General features: G+C 36.7%; 2 protein-coding genes across 2 annotated transcripts in view; both read right to left on the reverse strand.

Annotated features, from left to right (window-relative positions):
* LOC114521936 (protocadherin Fat 4-like) overlaps positions 1 to 3677 on the reverse strand; it is an 18029-nt gene extending 14352 nt beyond the window's left edge. Inside the window, exons 1-7 of the mRNA XM_028542511.1 lie at positions 3395 to 3677; positions 2684 to 3034; positions 2294 to 2617; positions 1789 to 1903; positions 1490 to 1664; positions 592 to 685; positions 96 to 401 (exon numbers count right to left, since the gene is read on the reverse strand). Coding sequence (XP_028398312.1) covers positions 96 to 401; positions 592 to 685; positions 1490 to 1664; positions 1789 to 1903; positions 2294 to 2617; positions 2684 to 3034; positions 3395 to 3677 — 1648 coding nt within the window. The remainder of the gene's footprint in view (positions 1 to 95; positions 402 to 591; positions 686 to 1489; positions 1665 to 1788; positions 1904 to 2293; positions 2618 to 2683; positions 3035 to 3394) is intronic.
* On the reverse strand, positions 3587 to 15953 carry LOC114521769 (fat-like cadherin-related tumor suppressor homolog). Its single transcript, XM_028542309.1, has 10 exons — positions 15214 to 15953; positions 9798 to 10273; positions 6633 to 6770; positions 5919 to 6242; positions 5475 to 5717; positions 5169 to 5297; positions 4696 to 4817; positions 4402 to 4559; positions 3942 to 4216; positions 3587 to 3677 (listed from the first exon to the last, which is right to left on the reverse strand). Exons 2-9 carry the CDS (start codon positions 10180 to 10182, stop codon positions 3946 to 3948), a joined length of 1770 nt encoding a protein of 589 aa, XP_028398110.1. The 5' UTR covers positions 10183 to 10273; positions 15214 to 15953; the 3' UTR covers positions 3587 to 3677; positions 3942 to 3945.
* Positions 15954 to 16071: the final 118 nt, after the last annotated feature.

A 16071-nucleotide genomic window follows, 5' to 3' on the forward strand; every position in this document is an offset into this window, starting at 1 on the left:
GACTGAACACTCGAACACATGGATCAAGAGTTGAAAATCGCAAAGCTATTTAGTGCAGGTAAACACAGTTTTATTAAGATAAACTGAAAACTCACCGTCGGCATTGATTGAAAAAGCGTTTCCGTGATTTCCATCAATGATTAAATAAGTCACAGAACCGCGCTGACCAGAATCTTCATCGGTTGCGTTAACCTTACCAACCACGTGACCAGCATCCAAGTTTTCATCCATACTTTCTATATAAGGATTCTTATCAAAACGAGGCTCGTGGTCGTTCACGTCGGTCACATGGATAGTGACAATTGCAGGTTGTGTCAGACCACCCCCGTCGGTAGCTATGACTGTGAAAATATAAAATGTCTTCGTTTCGAAGTCCAACGATATCTTCGCACGAATGTTCCCTACAATGTAAATGTTGGTATCTTTGAGTGAGATAATAAATACGGGCACCAAAAGTTGCACGATAATGACTAAACTAAGCTTAAACCTACGTTACTTTACGCAAGTATAAACAATTATAGCTAAATACTTCCTGCCCTTACAGGAAGATTGATGTGTATATTCATTTATAAAACGCATTCTGAAACTTACCATTGTTATCAATACTGAATGTCTCATTTGCAAAGGAATCAATTCTGTAAGTAATTTCACCAAAAGCTCCATCATCTTCATCCGTGGCAGAAACCTTTTGTCGCAAAAAAATGAACAGAACTTTATTAACAATGAAAGTAAAATCTTACAAACTGTGAAACGGGAAAAATTAAAACACTTGAATGAAAACTTTTAAAGCACAGAAGAAGCACACTCCACGTAAAGGAATTCTCAAAATAAGGAAAGCCGTCCCATGCACCTTAGCTATGCTCCCCAAACGGTGTATATCACATAATATTATATATCAACTGTAAATCATCCAATCAGAAAGTTCGATTTGTACCACGTGATCAGTAAATTAATCATGGAGTTCCATCGAATTTTTTCACATTATGCTATAAAAGTCGAATACCCCGCTGCAGCGGGGTATTCGAGTTTGCGTGTACCACGCGTGGATGCCTCGCACACGACTCGAGGTTGTCAACAATTTCAAAATGGAGGCAAAAGAAGCCATTTCACCCAGCTTTTGCGCTGCCTACACGTTGTTTCGATATAATATATAATTTATAGACCTTCCGCTCAGGGAATTCGACGAAATATTACCTCCTCGGGAAGATATATCCCGGGCGAAGCCCTCGGGATATATCTTCCCTTGGGGTAATATTTCGTCGAATTCCCCTCGCTCCAGGTCTATAAATGATAAAAGATCACAACATGTAACCTATTCCTTATTTTAAAACCTACATGCTTAACTTCAGATTTGGCGACATTACTACTTACATTCAAGTAAAACGTACATACACTCATAATAAATTCACCAGTAACCCGTTGCATGCGACAAACCTGCCAAATCATTTCAATCTTAAAAGTGATAAATGCGAATAAAAATTTTCCCCACCTTTATTACTGGCTGCGTGGTATCATGGTCTTCAGGAACAAATGCAATGTAGGGTTGACCTTGAAATACGGGATAGTTGTCGTTTGTATCACCAACTCTTATCGTGACTGTGGTCTCAGTTTGATGTGAGGGAGAACCACTATCTCTTGCTCGCACAATCAACGCGTATGACGACCTGATAAACATTCAAAGCTTTGAATTACGTACTATTTAAACTGACGAAGTAACATTGGCTACCTCTAGTTTTCAAAATCAACACTGACTCTTTAAATATGTACTAATCAACAGAGAACACGTACGTTGTTTCTCTATTTAGAGGAGAGTTGACAGTTATCACACCAGTTCCTTCATGAATCGTGAAGCCTTGTCCGATATTACCAGAGATGATAAAATATTTCAATTGACCTCCAGCTCCTGAAGTGGTAAAATCATGATCAATAAGTCTCAAATTAATCGGGGAACAGCTGTTAATCAGTGCAATTAACGCTTTTATGTTCGCTGCTAAATGTAATGAACACTACATGCACTTTCCTTCCAATGTAACACGGCACCATTGAGGAGATTTTGAGTAAAATTAGGTATAAAGAACTAATTCAGTACGAGGCCTCATATGTTTCCAATAAGAAGAGTTGAAAGTCAGGGCCGTCGATAGACGCTCGATTGGGGGTCCATGTTCATATATTCGCCTCATGCCCGACTTATTTCTTTTGTTAGCTATGTTGTAAGAACATGAATATATGAATATGCAACAACCCCCCGCCCCCAATTAAACTTCTAACGACGGCCCTGATTAAAGTCACAAACCTGAATCAATATCTGTAGCATTCACGTCAATGACGGGTGTCCCTATAACAGCACTTTCCTTGACATTAGTAATGTATGGTGTTCCTTGAAATACTGGATCATTATCGTTCTCATCAATAACATTCACTGTTACTTTTGTCCTGCCAGAATTATTGCCTGGTCCTTGGTCTCGCGCAATCACGGTAAATGTGTAATTCGTCTTTTTCTCATAATCAAGTTTCACTTTATTTCTTATAGTTCCATCGTTTGCGTCGATTTCAAAGTCTGTTGCATCAGTTCCAACAATTTCATACACGATCTCACCGTTAGCTCCCTCGTCGCTATCTACAAGATAATTATAACAGAATATTAGTGCCAGATATCTTTGGTTGTTACAGTCTATTAACTTACCAGTGGCTTTAACTTGCACGATAGTACTTCCAGATGATTCATCTTCAGATATATCCACGTTATAAGGACCAGGAAACTGGGGAATATTGTCGTTTACATCCCCAACTGTTACAGTAACGCGAACACTATCGGTCAGCGGAGGTTGCCCACAATCTCTAACAGTTACATAGAAGACGTACTGTGCACGGTCCTCGCGGTCAAGGCTGTCAATTGTGGTGATGTTTCCACTGCTGGTTACTGCGAATTTCTTTGCTGCATATTCGGGCTGAATAACGTACTGCAGCAGACAATTGGCTGCCCTGTCTGGATCTGTTGATAAGAGTCGGCCAAATGATGTACCTTTTGGAACATCTGTGGTAAGAAACAAAAAACAAACTTGAGTACATTCCAAAAAACATTCAAGAAACATCAAGTACAGCGAATTATCCATCATGAACAAACGTTGCCCAATTTGAGTTATAATCACAGTAGTTGCAACTTAAAAAACCTGACCGTTTAAAGCCCGTTTTCCACTAGGCGAGTTTATTCGTGCGACGCGAAGCGATATCTGGCATCAAGTGCTGTAATTGGCTTGCGAAAAAAGTTCGCTGCGAAAAAGTAGAATCGCTTCCTACTTTTTACCTGTTAGCGCGAACAAATTCGCCTGGTGGAGAACGGGCTTAACATAGTTCAATGATTCGTTTATTCTTTCAGAAACTGATTTACACTTACCTTCAGAGACGGTATAAATGCAATTTCCAACACAACTTATGCTCGGTTGTTCGTTGATATCGTTCACAGAGATAGTAAGCCCAGCAGTTGCGTTCAATTTAGGAACGCCATTATCCTCAGCAAGTATCGTAAGTGTGTAAGACGTTTCAGTCTCGAAATCAAGTGGGCCTTGCAACGTCACCTGACCACTGGAATCAATGCTAAAAAGACCCGGTGCAGTTGAATATTTTATAGTGTAAGTTATTCTGCCATTTTCGCCAGAATCCAAATCAGTTGCAACCATCTAAAATGGATGAAGAAATTTTATGAATGAATTTTTACGTATAGATTGGTTAAATTCACTGATCTACTATTAGACCAGCTAATTGGTAAATCCGGTATCACTGAGTCACAAAGTTTAGAATACATAGCGCTCAATATTTGCGATAGAGCTACTTTGATCGAACTCGAAATGAATGACAAAAGTTTATCACTATACAGTTTCTGTTTCATTGAAGGATACACGTTTAATTTTCGTATAAGAGAACAGTGAATGACCAAATCATACCTGTTTAACATAATGCACCACTTTGAGCATTTTCATCAATACTGGCTGTGTATTGACTCCTTGCAAATGTTGGAGCATTATCATTCACATCAATCACATTGATATCGACCAAAGCACGACTTTTATGACAAACGTCATTTACATCATCAGCCACAATGACTAGACGGTATTGTTGAGTCGTTTCGTAATCGAGTCTTATCTTGGTTGAGATTTCGGGAGAGGATCCTTTAATGCTGAAAGCCAACTTGTCTCCGTCTGAAATTGAGTACGTTAAGCTGAAAAAAAAACACACATATTTATTAAATTTCACGTTGAATAACAAACTGCAACGTACGTACAACTGTTTCAATAAATTAGACTATACAATCAAGTCTAAGGAAACCTAACAATTTTGAATAACATATGTGCTGAAATCAGATTTACTGCGAATTGCAGTGATTCTATTGTTCGTATTCCATACCTGTATGGATGCACGACCATGGATAATGTTAATATTTCATGAGCATCAAGCCCTTCTTTGACGTTAACTTGAAAGGTGTTACTTGTGAACAAATTATCCAAAAATGATAACCTAAACTTATTGTTTGCCTCTTGTCCTTGCACAGCAACATACACCGTCTAAAAACGTCAGATATATTGAGTGTGAACGTATATACATTACGAGCTAAATAACTAGAGCTCAGCCTCAGCTAACTGCATACAGTTCACTCCACCTGTCTTCACTACTAAATCCAACACTATTTATTTTGCTGACCTTCGTCGCATCCAGTTGAACTGAGACGGCCTTGGGAGATGTGTTTTCTTCATTCTTTATACTTGCTGGGTCTAACGGACCAGGATTTTTACTCGAAGCAGAAACGTACAAATGACTAATACCTACATAGGCAACGAAAAAATGTATTCTGTCATCGTTTCGACAACCATAGTGGTTTATCAATACAATAGACGCCAATTCAGTTATATAACGTTCAATGATTATATAATGCAATGATTAAAGTGCTTCTGTGTATCTATTGCAATCTAAAGACACAGTGAAGCTCGCTCTATACTTCGGGTATGACGTCATCTGAGCACATAGTGCTGACACTCCAGTGAATGTAGCGATCTTGGTCTTTTCTTTTATGTCACAACCTGGATTATATTCTAAGCGGGACAGTAAATGTGAACGGAGAACACATTGTGATCATTGTTATTATCCTGTATTTACCGTTATTATCCTGTACTTACCTTGCAAGTCTCTAACTTCAACACTGACTTCATCTTTCGTTACAATTTTAAACGTCGTTCGGAAATATTTAAACGAACCACTTTCGACAGATGTCTCTGCTGATTTACAAGAATCAATCAAGGCTCCCTCTAAAAAAATTTGGATATTTTATCAGACAAGTCGTAGCAAAGGTCCTGATGCCAGGTTTAAATGTAAACAGATTACCGTGATTAAATTTGAAAGAACAGATAACAGAAAGATACAATGATTGTCAGCCGTTCAACAAACTAGCTTCAGAACAGACCTAAACAAATGGGAAAGCTTACCACTACATGAAACAGAGCTAACTCTGTCAACAAAACTCGCCAATTGGTTGAACGAACTAAGCGTAAACACATATTCTTCGTCAGGATCTGAGGCAATTTCTTTCAATTCTGACTGGGATACACTTGGTCCTACACCAATACTGAATATACTGACGCCGAGTTGTCGTAGTTGGTCTGAAGGCTGCAACACGCTTATACCATTGGAGTAACCGTCAGTTAACAAGACTAGAACCTTTGGAATACCTTGAAAATACACACATACACATTAGTACTTGAACACGGGATCTCTAAAAATGTGATGCAGTAGAAAATTTCAAGTTGCAGTTTAGTTTGATCAAGTTTCGATCACTACTCAGATACTCAGACGTTAACTTCACTGACCAATCAACGAGCATAAATCACAGCACGTAACTCTAATCAACCAATCAAAACGAACATACATACCAACATCAGTGCGCATGCCAGCACTAGCTGTAAACACCTTCTCTCTGACATCATTTAAAGCTTCACCAGTGTATGTTAAGTACCCACGATACTTTATATCATCAACCGCTTTCCGCAAATCAGTTTTTGTGTAATATTTCACAAGGTTAAACTCAATGTTTGTGTCTGTCTCATACGTCACTACAGCGACATGTGTGCCATCTACACCGATATTAAAGAAATCTATAACACGTTTGACGAATTCTTTTACTTTCTTGAAATTATTTTCCCCAACACTTCCTGATCCATCAAGAACGAAAACGAGGTCCACCGATGTCTGGCAAACTATGAAAATATTGAACAAAGTACTTATTATCACCTTGTTGTACGTATTTATCACCTCTTATCCTACCCTAAATAATTCTCACTTGTGCAATAAACGCGGCCACCAGGGGGGAAAATGTAACAGGGGAAAGGCAAGGCCGGAAGATGTCATAGGGCATGATTTCTGCATCAAGAGTTAAATTAATCAAAGTTATTATGCAAGTGGATTTCTGAAACAACAAACACTGTTTAGCAACACATGATTGTTAGGCCAAATTCAGACGTCGAACTTTTCATGTGCTGAACCTACTGTTATTGAGCTACGTACATGAAAAGTTCGAGGTCTAAAACAGGCCTTACTTGAACAGTTGGTTAGAGCATTGACGGCATAAAATTTATTCGAGAACTTACCATCCGGGATAACTGATGCCCGAATGTAATTGACACTTGTGCGCTCGACCCAGTCAAAGCCAGCGTCGATAGCAAGTCCTGCCAAACGTCCAACTTTGCTGCTTGATCTATCAGACATTTCAACTTGCACTGAGCGACCTGAAAGTAGCGAAAAAGACGATTATCAATTAACACGTACAGAGAGTATTCTAAGGAATCCTTAATTTGTTATCAAAAACTCAGGCAAAAGAACTCCAAAGCGGTTTGATGGTAATTCACACGGATTTTAGAGTTTTACTGATATTACTTGTCGAGAAATACAAATGCAGATGAAATTCAAGTCTTTCTTGAAGATGAAGTTTGCTTTGCTAGCCTGGACGAAGCAGCGGCCCTGAAAACCTGCACATTCAGGCAGGCTAAAAATCTGCACATTCAGGCATGACGGGCTTCAAGAACAAAGCGCGCTTCGCCGGCGCATAATATGAAATTGCTGGGCCTACATCCCCTAAAAATAAGGGAGATGAGTCATGCATGTAAAAAACGGAACATGAACTAAAAAAGGAATATGAAAATAAGTTTCCTGCTATTGCAAACTTTACAATCCAACAGCCTATATACATGCATGGCTAAATATATACATCAGCACGGCTAATAAAATTTCTTTTTTGTAAGCTTTTTAAAACAATTGAGTAACATCGGACTTAATTAGTTTACTTTAATTAAACAAAATATATTAAATGTAAACAAATGACTCAATGATATTGCAATATATTGATCAAGCAATGTCGTAACATAGAATGAAGTTTAGAAACTGCCTTTTAGAAAACGACTCGATGCCTCAAGCTGACAAAGGTCTTTATTTAGGTCGAAAGGTCGAGAAGTGCTCAATCTACATCAATGAAGAATGTTTGAAGAATGTTTGAAGAAGCAGCTAGCAGCAATTGTTTGAGTACTAAGAGCTCAGTTCCACTGTCGCGTTTTTTGCACGTGCTTACATGCACGTAAAAGTTTAAAATCATTTAAATGATACTTATGAAATCAACGATTGAATAGATGCATTGGGTTGGAATCTGTTGACGATTTGGTGTGTTTTTTCCGGCATAAAATTCATTATACAACAACCAGGTTTTGAGCCTTTACGTGCGTGTACATGCGTGCAAAAAACGCGACAGTGCCAGTGGAAAGCAGCCCTAATATGATTAAAAACAACCAGTAATCATGCCTCATGGACTTCCAATCAAAGGCAAAGCAAAATTATGCTCGAAGGCGTCCGTTTTAGACACGCTCAGTCAGGCAACATAGCTGCACATAGGAAATTATTATTATTGCGCTATCAAAGTGAAAAACGACAATAGTCTTTTTCACAACCAAGGAGGGCTTTTTTCACTGCAATGATTCTCCTTCAAAGACGTCATTGATCATAAAATTACAGCGATTGCGACCCTATATTGTCCTAACAACATGATACAAAGACATCGTTTCATCTAATGATCAAGTCATAAATAGCAAACGAATATTGGTTTTTCAGTTATGCTACGTTTATACTAACATCGTTTGAAATCTTAACTACCATTTAACGACATTATTATCACATTTATAGTATGCCTCCCGCTACGCTAGCTTAAAGCTGAATACCTAGTCGACAACTTTTAAAATCGCAGAATTATTGCGTTCAAAAGTTCACATTCCGTTTCAGTTGACATTACGCCAAAAAATGAATAATTACATAATAAATAACCATTTAAATAACTTGTCATGACATATCGCATTACTACCGAAGTCTAAAAACATTTTTAACATTTGTTTGACAATTAAAAATTGTAGGTTTACAAAATTAAAACTGAAACATGATATACTGTAACATTGTTTTAATTAGCCTCTCTCAAACTCAATGAGTGAAGATCGATGCACGCGATTTGCAAGTCGCAACTATATACAAATTTGACGCACGCCCGAAGATGCAATATTTGCGCAAAATATGAATTGAATAAGTCACGCAATGTTTTTTGAAAGCTATTATCTTCCTATTTGGTTGACCTTAATTTCTATAGAACTGTGTTTTTTAAGTAGAAACTGTACATGCAGTTACCTGGACATTTTTCGCACTATTAAAAATACTAAACTACTAGTTATATATAATTTATATATATATATATATATATATATATATATATATATATATATATATATATATATATATATATATATATATATATATACACGTTAATTTACTCCATAAAAGTACATAAAAGCGCGTGACGTATAATCGATCTGTTCTATTCCTAACCATTAGAATTTATACGCAACTATGATTGAAAACAACTATATTTTCCTTAACACTTTCCCCATCGTTTATTTAACAACAGGTTGAAATAATATACCAGCAGTACTTTATGCATGCATTGTCTAAAAAAAACAACAAAATATGTCAAATTCAAAGAGCTTCATGGCTAGTATATTCCGTTTGCCAGTTCTATATTTATCGTACAATAGCAATGCAAATTTCGTAAGCGGCATCCCACAAAGTTTTTTATCCTTGGCTAGACAGAATAAGGCTATATATTTTCGCCGTAAATCATCGCATTATTACCACAAAAACATATAAAAACAAGCCGGAATAGCAACGAATTCCCGGTCCGAAGACTTATTATTGCTGTAGCTATGCCAAATATTAGGTTTCCGGAGATTAATCTGGCAAATTTGGGCGATATTGCACTTAACTGCGATATATATGCTATAATGACTAGCGGTTAGGCAACAAAGCATGTTGAAAATGCAATTTCGCCTCAAAGTGAGACCCGAGCATGACTCCAAACTCGTTTTATAGAAAACTGAAAATTACATCGGTCTGAAGAATACGTTTATATACATAAAGCAATATATAAGTAAATAATTGACATATAACCCAATATGTACAAGTTATAAGCTAGTGTACAAATTTTAAGCCCTCGTTAAAGTGTTTGCGTTAACATAATAAAGTTAATCATGCAAAGCGCGTGGACTTTACAAGATATTCCTGTTGGTTTGAGGTACTAACCAAAATAATAAAATATTACTGAGCTTATCCTATGGTCGTTCTGGAATGATATTTTAGTGTACATGAACCTGTAAGTCCCTTCCTAAAATAAGGTGTATTTAACGAATAAAACTAGCAAAGTATTTGTAAAATGCCTTACAAAAACATACCTTCATAGTGCAACGATGTCGGATCAGAAGCCACAAATTGATCAGTCCATGCCTTGGTTACCCTGACCCGTACAGATTCAGGTGGCGGCCACTCTTGCTTCACCAAAGAAGCTAAAACATCTAATTTACTCTTTGCTCTCGACGACATTCGCCTTGCATCGTCATTGATGTAATCAACATCATCGTTTGTGTTTCGAATCAAGATACGTCGGAATCTTCCCGAATCGCGTTGAATCACATCTCGGATTGTCCCACAAACTTCAGTCTCATCTTTATTTGGAAATCGTTCATTTTCAGAAAGTGTATTCGGGCCTGAGGGAGCGACCTCTCCGATTAATAGCAAGAAACAGCAAATGGTTAAACACCACCCATCTTGGTAAATCATGGTTAAACCTGCGGACTGACGAACAAGGCCAGACACTTATTTCGGTGGCGTAATGATTTTTCTCTGTCCTTTCGTATGTTCCACTCCAATTCTGAAAGAGAGCAGAGAGATATTAGACCTATATATAAGATAAAGTGCAGTGATATAAGCGCGGAACCGGAAATGAGGGGGCGATAGGAACAAATTATGTAAATAATGATCTTATAATACACAAACGTGGTTCAGTACAAAATCATCCCTTTTGTGATGAATCGGCATTTGTAGCATTATTCTCCAGAGAACGCTATTTACAAGTGCATTTTAAAGGAGACGACGGAGCATTCCTCTGCATAAGCCTGGGCAAAGCAAATGATAATCGACTCGGTAATCCGTATTTGTGTATTTATTGCATCAACGCGCATAAACAGACGAATTATCCGTCAAATAAACGTTGATAATTCATCGATGATTCGTCTGGCCAAAGTTTCTCCAGACGGATGATCTGTGCATAATATAAATCGGGCAAATGTTCGAAGATAGACGAAAGACGTCAATCATTAGTTGGGCAAAGCTTTACTCTTTTGACCCCAGAAGCAACTCTACACCTGAGGTTACCCAGCCCACGACACCCTACCACCGGGGTTCCGAGTCTCATGACATTTAAAACGTCATCAGTGCTTAGATTCACAAAATCGTCAAAGCTAGACGGCCTAGACCACCTAAAAAATTATGGCGTAATCTAAATTTTGCTATGACAGTATAAAATATATTTCGTGCAACTTGAAGATTGCCACACGCAAAGTCAGACAGGCGTATAAAAACGTTTCCTTAAGCTATCCAACTAAACCAAGTCCATAAAAGGCAACGTTTGCGGAAATATATTATGCAAAAAAGATAATTGGTTTCAAACCCAAGGTGTGTGTGTCGCAAAATAATTCAACTTTCTGAAATTAGATATTTGCTGAGACAACTCAGACAAGGAGTGGAGACCACAGCACGTACATTCAGCCAATATTTACTTGGTTTTTTTCTCCAGTTTGCCGGATACGACAGAAAAACAAAAATAGTCATCAGCGACAAATTTATACTATTTTGAAGTATGGACGACCATTTTTCCCAGGCTTTCAATTTGGAGTTCTTTCATTCAAAATGAAATCAGTTGATGGAGGGTAATATCATGTGTAATATCATAATTGAGCATTTGCATTGCATATGATATTAGTTTGTTTGTATCAATTGAAGCATTTCATGCAGTTATAACGCACAGGTGTAACAAAAAACCGATATCAGTGATGGTGTTTCGGTCGAGTATAGAGACAGTATTGAAATTAAAATGTGTATTGCTGCACAGTTTCTTTATATGATATATCATAGTAAGAGTCTCTCTAAATTTGTTCAAATTCTCATCATTTTGGGAAGGCACTTGATCTCATATAATACAACAACAGCTACTTCACACTTACTCATCAATAACACTTAAAATATATATTAATAATTATACAAGTAAATACATTATTAAAGCTAATTTGCCAAAGGTAAACCAAACAATTACCCTTGGACAATTTGATTGTTTTATTCTCAAATGGTTACACTCAATGCATGTAAAAAGACATCTCAACAATGATGGCTTACTTCAAGATAATCTTTCAGTTTCGGCATATTACAAGACGAAAAATTAGCGTATTTGAGGCAATGGGTTGAAAGCACTCAGTAAATCACTGAGTGGTAAACAGATCTTATGATTTATTCTCATCAATATTTACCCCAAATGTTTATTGCATACGAGATTACACTATCAGTGAAGAGCTACTATTTTGACTTAGATTGGGCCAGGAAATGTTTAAAATAAATAAACTTGGCAATAAATTAAATCATGCACATTTATCTTATATTCGTTATACTCGTCATGTGCACTGTGACATGCTCAATATAAAGTATCAGGATCCACTTTAGTTTTTAAAGAAGAAATTTCCTTTATATCAGTCAACGCTAGCCAAAGAGGAACCGGTTGTGTGAATTCAGTTTCGAAACAGATAAGATATTTACCCAGCCAGAAAGTAATCAAGATTCAAGTGCATGACTAAACGGATATATTCTATTCAACTGAACCGGTCAAGGTATTAGAAAGGTTTGCAGAATTACATTTTGTTAAATACTTGCATGATTACCCCCTAAATTCCAATTTTTAGTCGATCAACAACACTTTTAGATCCCACAACAATATCCAGGAGAGTGTCATGCAAGGCTTCTCTGTCTATTGTAAAGATGTCTGTTAGCGCTTGCAGCGAACAATTTGATATACACAAACACTAGTTCATGGTGAGCTTGCCAATGAGTAGGCTAAATTGACAAAAAAGAGCCTTTAAATTTATACTGCATACACAACTATCAGCCTGCATGAGTTTATAAACTGAATGAACACTTGGCTCACTAAATATCGACCTATTCACCACGTCTACAAGTTTGAATCCGCACTTTATCATAGAATCTAACGGATTCGGAGAAATTTATTACTTCAGTTTCAAGGATTTTTCATCCGCAATTTCAACCCGCTAGCATGTTTTGGCCAGGTTATGCAACCACACACTTAAAGCTGTCTAGGGAGGAATTGTGGTCAACATTCCTAATTATATATACAATATATTTGAACGTGCATGTGGTTATGATTTTAAAAAATTATATACGTAATTGTCATTATATTCAAGGCTAGCTTGTGTTTTTCTTTGTTATTCAGAGAGGTGTTAGTTGGTCATGCTTAATTTGTTCATTTAATTGCACGTTTGTCACGAAAGTTGTGGTTTGATTGTATTTTTTTCTTACTGATAAACGCATCGCTTACTCTCAAAGGCCGCGATCTTCAATCAAATTCATACTGTTCAAAACGAGTTAAATGACGAATGACTGCATGCATGCAATGGATTAAAAAGAGATGAAAAATCAAAGTCCTTTACGGGAGTTTCATATTTGAAAATGGACGGCAAGTTTTCAATATAGCATTTATTTGGATGCGTTTGTTTTAACGTCAAGGGCCCGGGGTCCAAGTGTTAGCCTCCGAAATGACGGTTCCTATTTTACATCAGCCACAATGACATCGTCGCAAAAGGCATGCACACGCAGGTTGAAAAAATATCAAACTTTTTTCACCAACGGGATCATTTCCTGTCCAGCGAAAAAGAAGAATTAGGCGAATCTGAAATTGTTACATCGTGTGAGCATTGCATGAAAACTTAAAAGCGAAAGAGAAATTAGCTCAATGTGTTATCAAACCGTTCCCCCAAGCAACATTTTTTTCCAGTAATGGCCCTTGCATTCCACATGTATATATATAATATATTTCAAAAAATTAGATTCAAAGATTTACTGTTTTTATAAACCGACTTCTCGCATGGATAGAAACAAATCCGGCAATCGATCGACAAATCGGATGTCATTTTCGTGTGAAAATGAAAAGATCGAAAGCCACCTCTTCCGTTGGAAAGCTTTCCCACGCCCCACACATTTCAGACATTCTAGAAGATATCAAAACCGCTGACAAAAAAGTGCGGTAACAGAAACGCAAGGTGCTAGTTCATCATAGATAAATGGGCGATCATTAAATGCGTAGGTTCATGGACCAAGTCTATTTCTCTTATGCTGTATCTATGGCAAACATTGATTTATGAAAAATTGTGATCCTTGAAAATTCCGGCGCCAGACAAAACCCTTCATTCTTTGAGGCTAACAACTTCCTAATGAAGACGCAAGTTTCTAAATAAGTACATGCAATATTTCGACACTCAAAATATGCATATACGATGTGCTATATACAAAAGATTATCACTTTAGGAGCCGCATTGATCAATGTCAATGACCAATCAGGATCAACTCTAGATCAACCCTATAGTTGTAACACGCTGTTTTGATGTGCCTTTGCTTCCGCATGATCGTTCCTTACATGCGTACTAGAGTTCAGAACACCGGCGAAACCTGGACCAGAAAAAATTCTTGGAAAAGATACTACGTCAACCCTGTACGGGCGGGATTTTAGGGTTAACTTAATTACATTCTGAAAAACTGATATTACAGATCATTATATGACCGTGGATTGTTTCGATATAAAGACAATATAAATATATTTAAAAAGATGACATATTTCATAAATAAACTAGAATGTTATGAAAAGAAAATATTAATAGTGCTTCCAAATATTAATTTGTGTATCTAGTGCATTGATTTTGTACAAATATATATCTTTAATTAATGAAATTATAAATCTTAGGTTACAGATGATTTGGCCTATTTATTCCCCCAGGCAATTTATAAGTTATCGAATTCTCTCGATGTTTTTTGTCTATGAATACAATTATTGCCAGTTTATTATGCCAATTATGCTCAGCCGGAACAATGTATAACGATTATTGTATTCCTAGCAGATTTAAATATATAATTTATGTATATAAATGTTTGGTTTTGTCTTCATGACAAACACACACATATTTCTTTTCAGCTGCAATATAAATATGCATTAAGTATAGCCTTGCCAATGATATATGGTTTATACTTGATTGTGTGGGCATGTGAGTATGCTTTTGATCCTCCTACAGATAAGGCTAAAAAATAACTTTTAGGTGGGCTAAAAAGGTATTTATACGCGCATTAATCATTCTTACTTTTAGTTTTACTGTAATATCATTAATTCCTCACAAGTTTTTGAACAGTAAATGAAGTAAATATAATTTACAAGCGCAATATATACAATAAATTCATTTTAGCCCGAAAAATGTGCTGTAATGCCTGATGAAATTATATTTTCAAACTACGAAAACACGATGACAAGTAAAGCCCTTCATATAAATGTATATATACTGAAGAAGAGGGCATAAATATTTTTACTAAGATTGTTTCTGCATGTACTTTTGAACTGCGACACAACACACATGTTTTGCATACTTTAACTGACGATGAAATCATGGAATAGTCGTTGCTCCTCCACCACGATGTCGAAAAAAACTTTTACAACATAATTACACTACGAAAACTACTGTATACAAAACACCTTCGAAGATAACTTACGGTTTTGATGGTAAAAAACAAGACGTCCCCAAAACGAACCTGCCTTTCGTGTTAACTTGAGAATTTATAATTCAATCCAATCCAATATTGTCCGTCTTCTCAGGAATATATTTTGAAATAAGCAGAAAGAAACAATTCAATATCTCAAAGATTTTGCGATGCTTTACGATTTAGTATAAAACGTTTAACTCTGAAAAAGAATCATACCTGAAAAGTTCCTCGTTCAAGCATGCACGCAGAAAATGTTTTAATGATTACCGAATGCCGAAAGTCATAATAAATATGGTAAAATGTCGATTACTTCCGAAATCTCTCAGTCTAAGTGTTTAAGAAACTTTCAAAATATATTGCACTCCAATCACAGTTTCTATGTCAACGAAATTATTCGAGAACTTTCACATCTCATCTGAAAGGGGTCCTCCATTTCGGGCGATGGACCAATGCAAATTATTAGCTGTCAATGCCAAAAACACATGTAGTCGGAAACTCGCTTGTTTAAGTGTTTACATGAGGTCTAATAGTCTCATAGTGTGTTGGGTTCAGCTCACCCTTCCGTCTAACCGCTTTAAGTTATATAGGAATATTGAAAGTTGGTTTATTGGAGGTCTGCCTGAAAAAAGACGAGAAGCTCTTTTAAGTAAAAAAAGAGCGAATAACCTTTTGCATATGGGGGTGTAAAACAAGGTTCCTTGTTTTCAGGAGGATAGTGTTCCTCTTCTTTCTCTAGAGTTGCAAAAAGAATTCAACCTTCCTCCGCTAGGATTTCAAGTTTTGAAAACCTTTCTCAAAATGACGTTACGTCACTGAGTCAAGTGGCAACCAGCAAAAAGAAATATTTGGTTTTTTGGTACATGCGTG

This window comes from Dendronephthya gigantea, unplaced genomic scaffold (assembly GCF_004324835.1).
Source record: "Dendronephthya gigantea isolate DGI-Jeju-01 unplaced genomic scaffold, DenGig_1.0 000021F, whole genome shotgun sequence".
Classification (NCBI taxonomy): Eukaryota; Metazoa; Cnidaria; class Anthozoa; order Malacalcyonacea; family Nephtheidae; genus Dendronephthya; species Dendronephthya gigantea.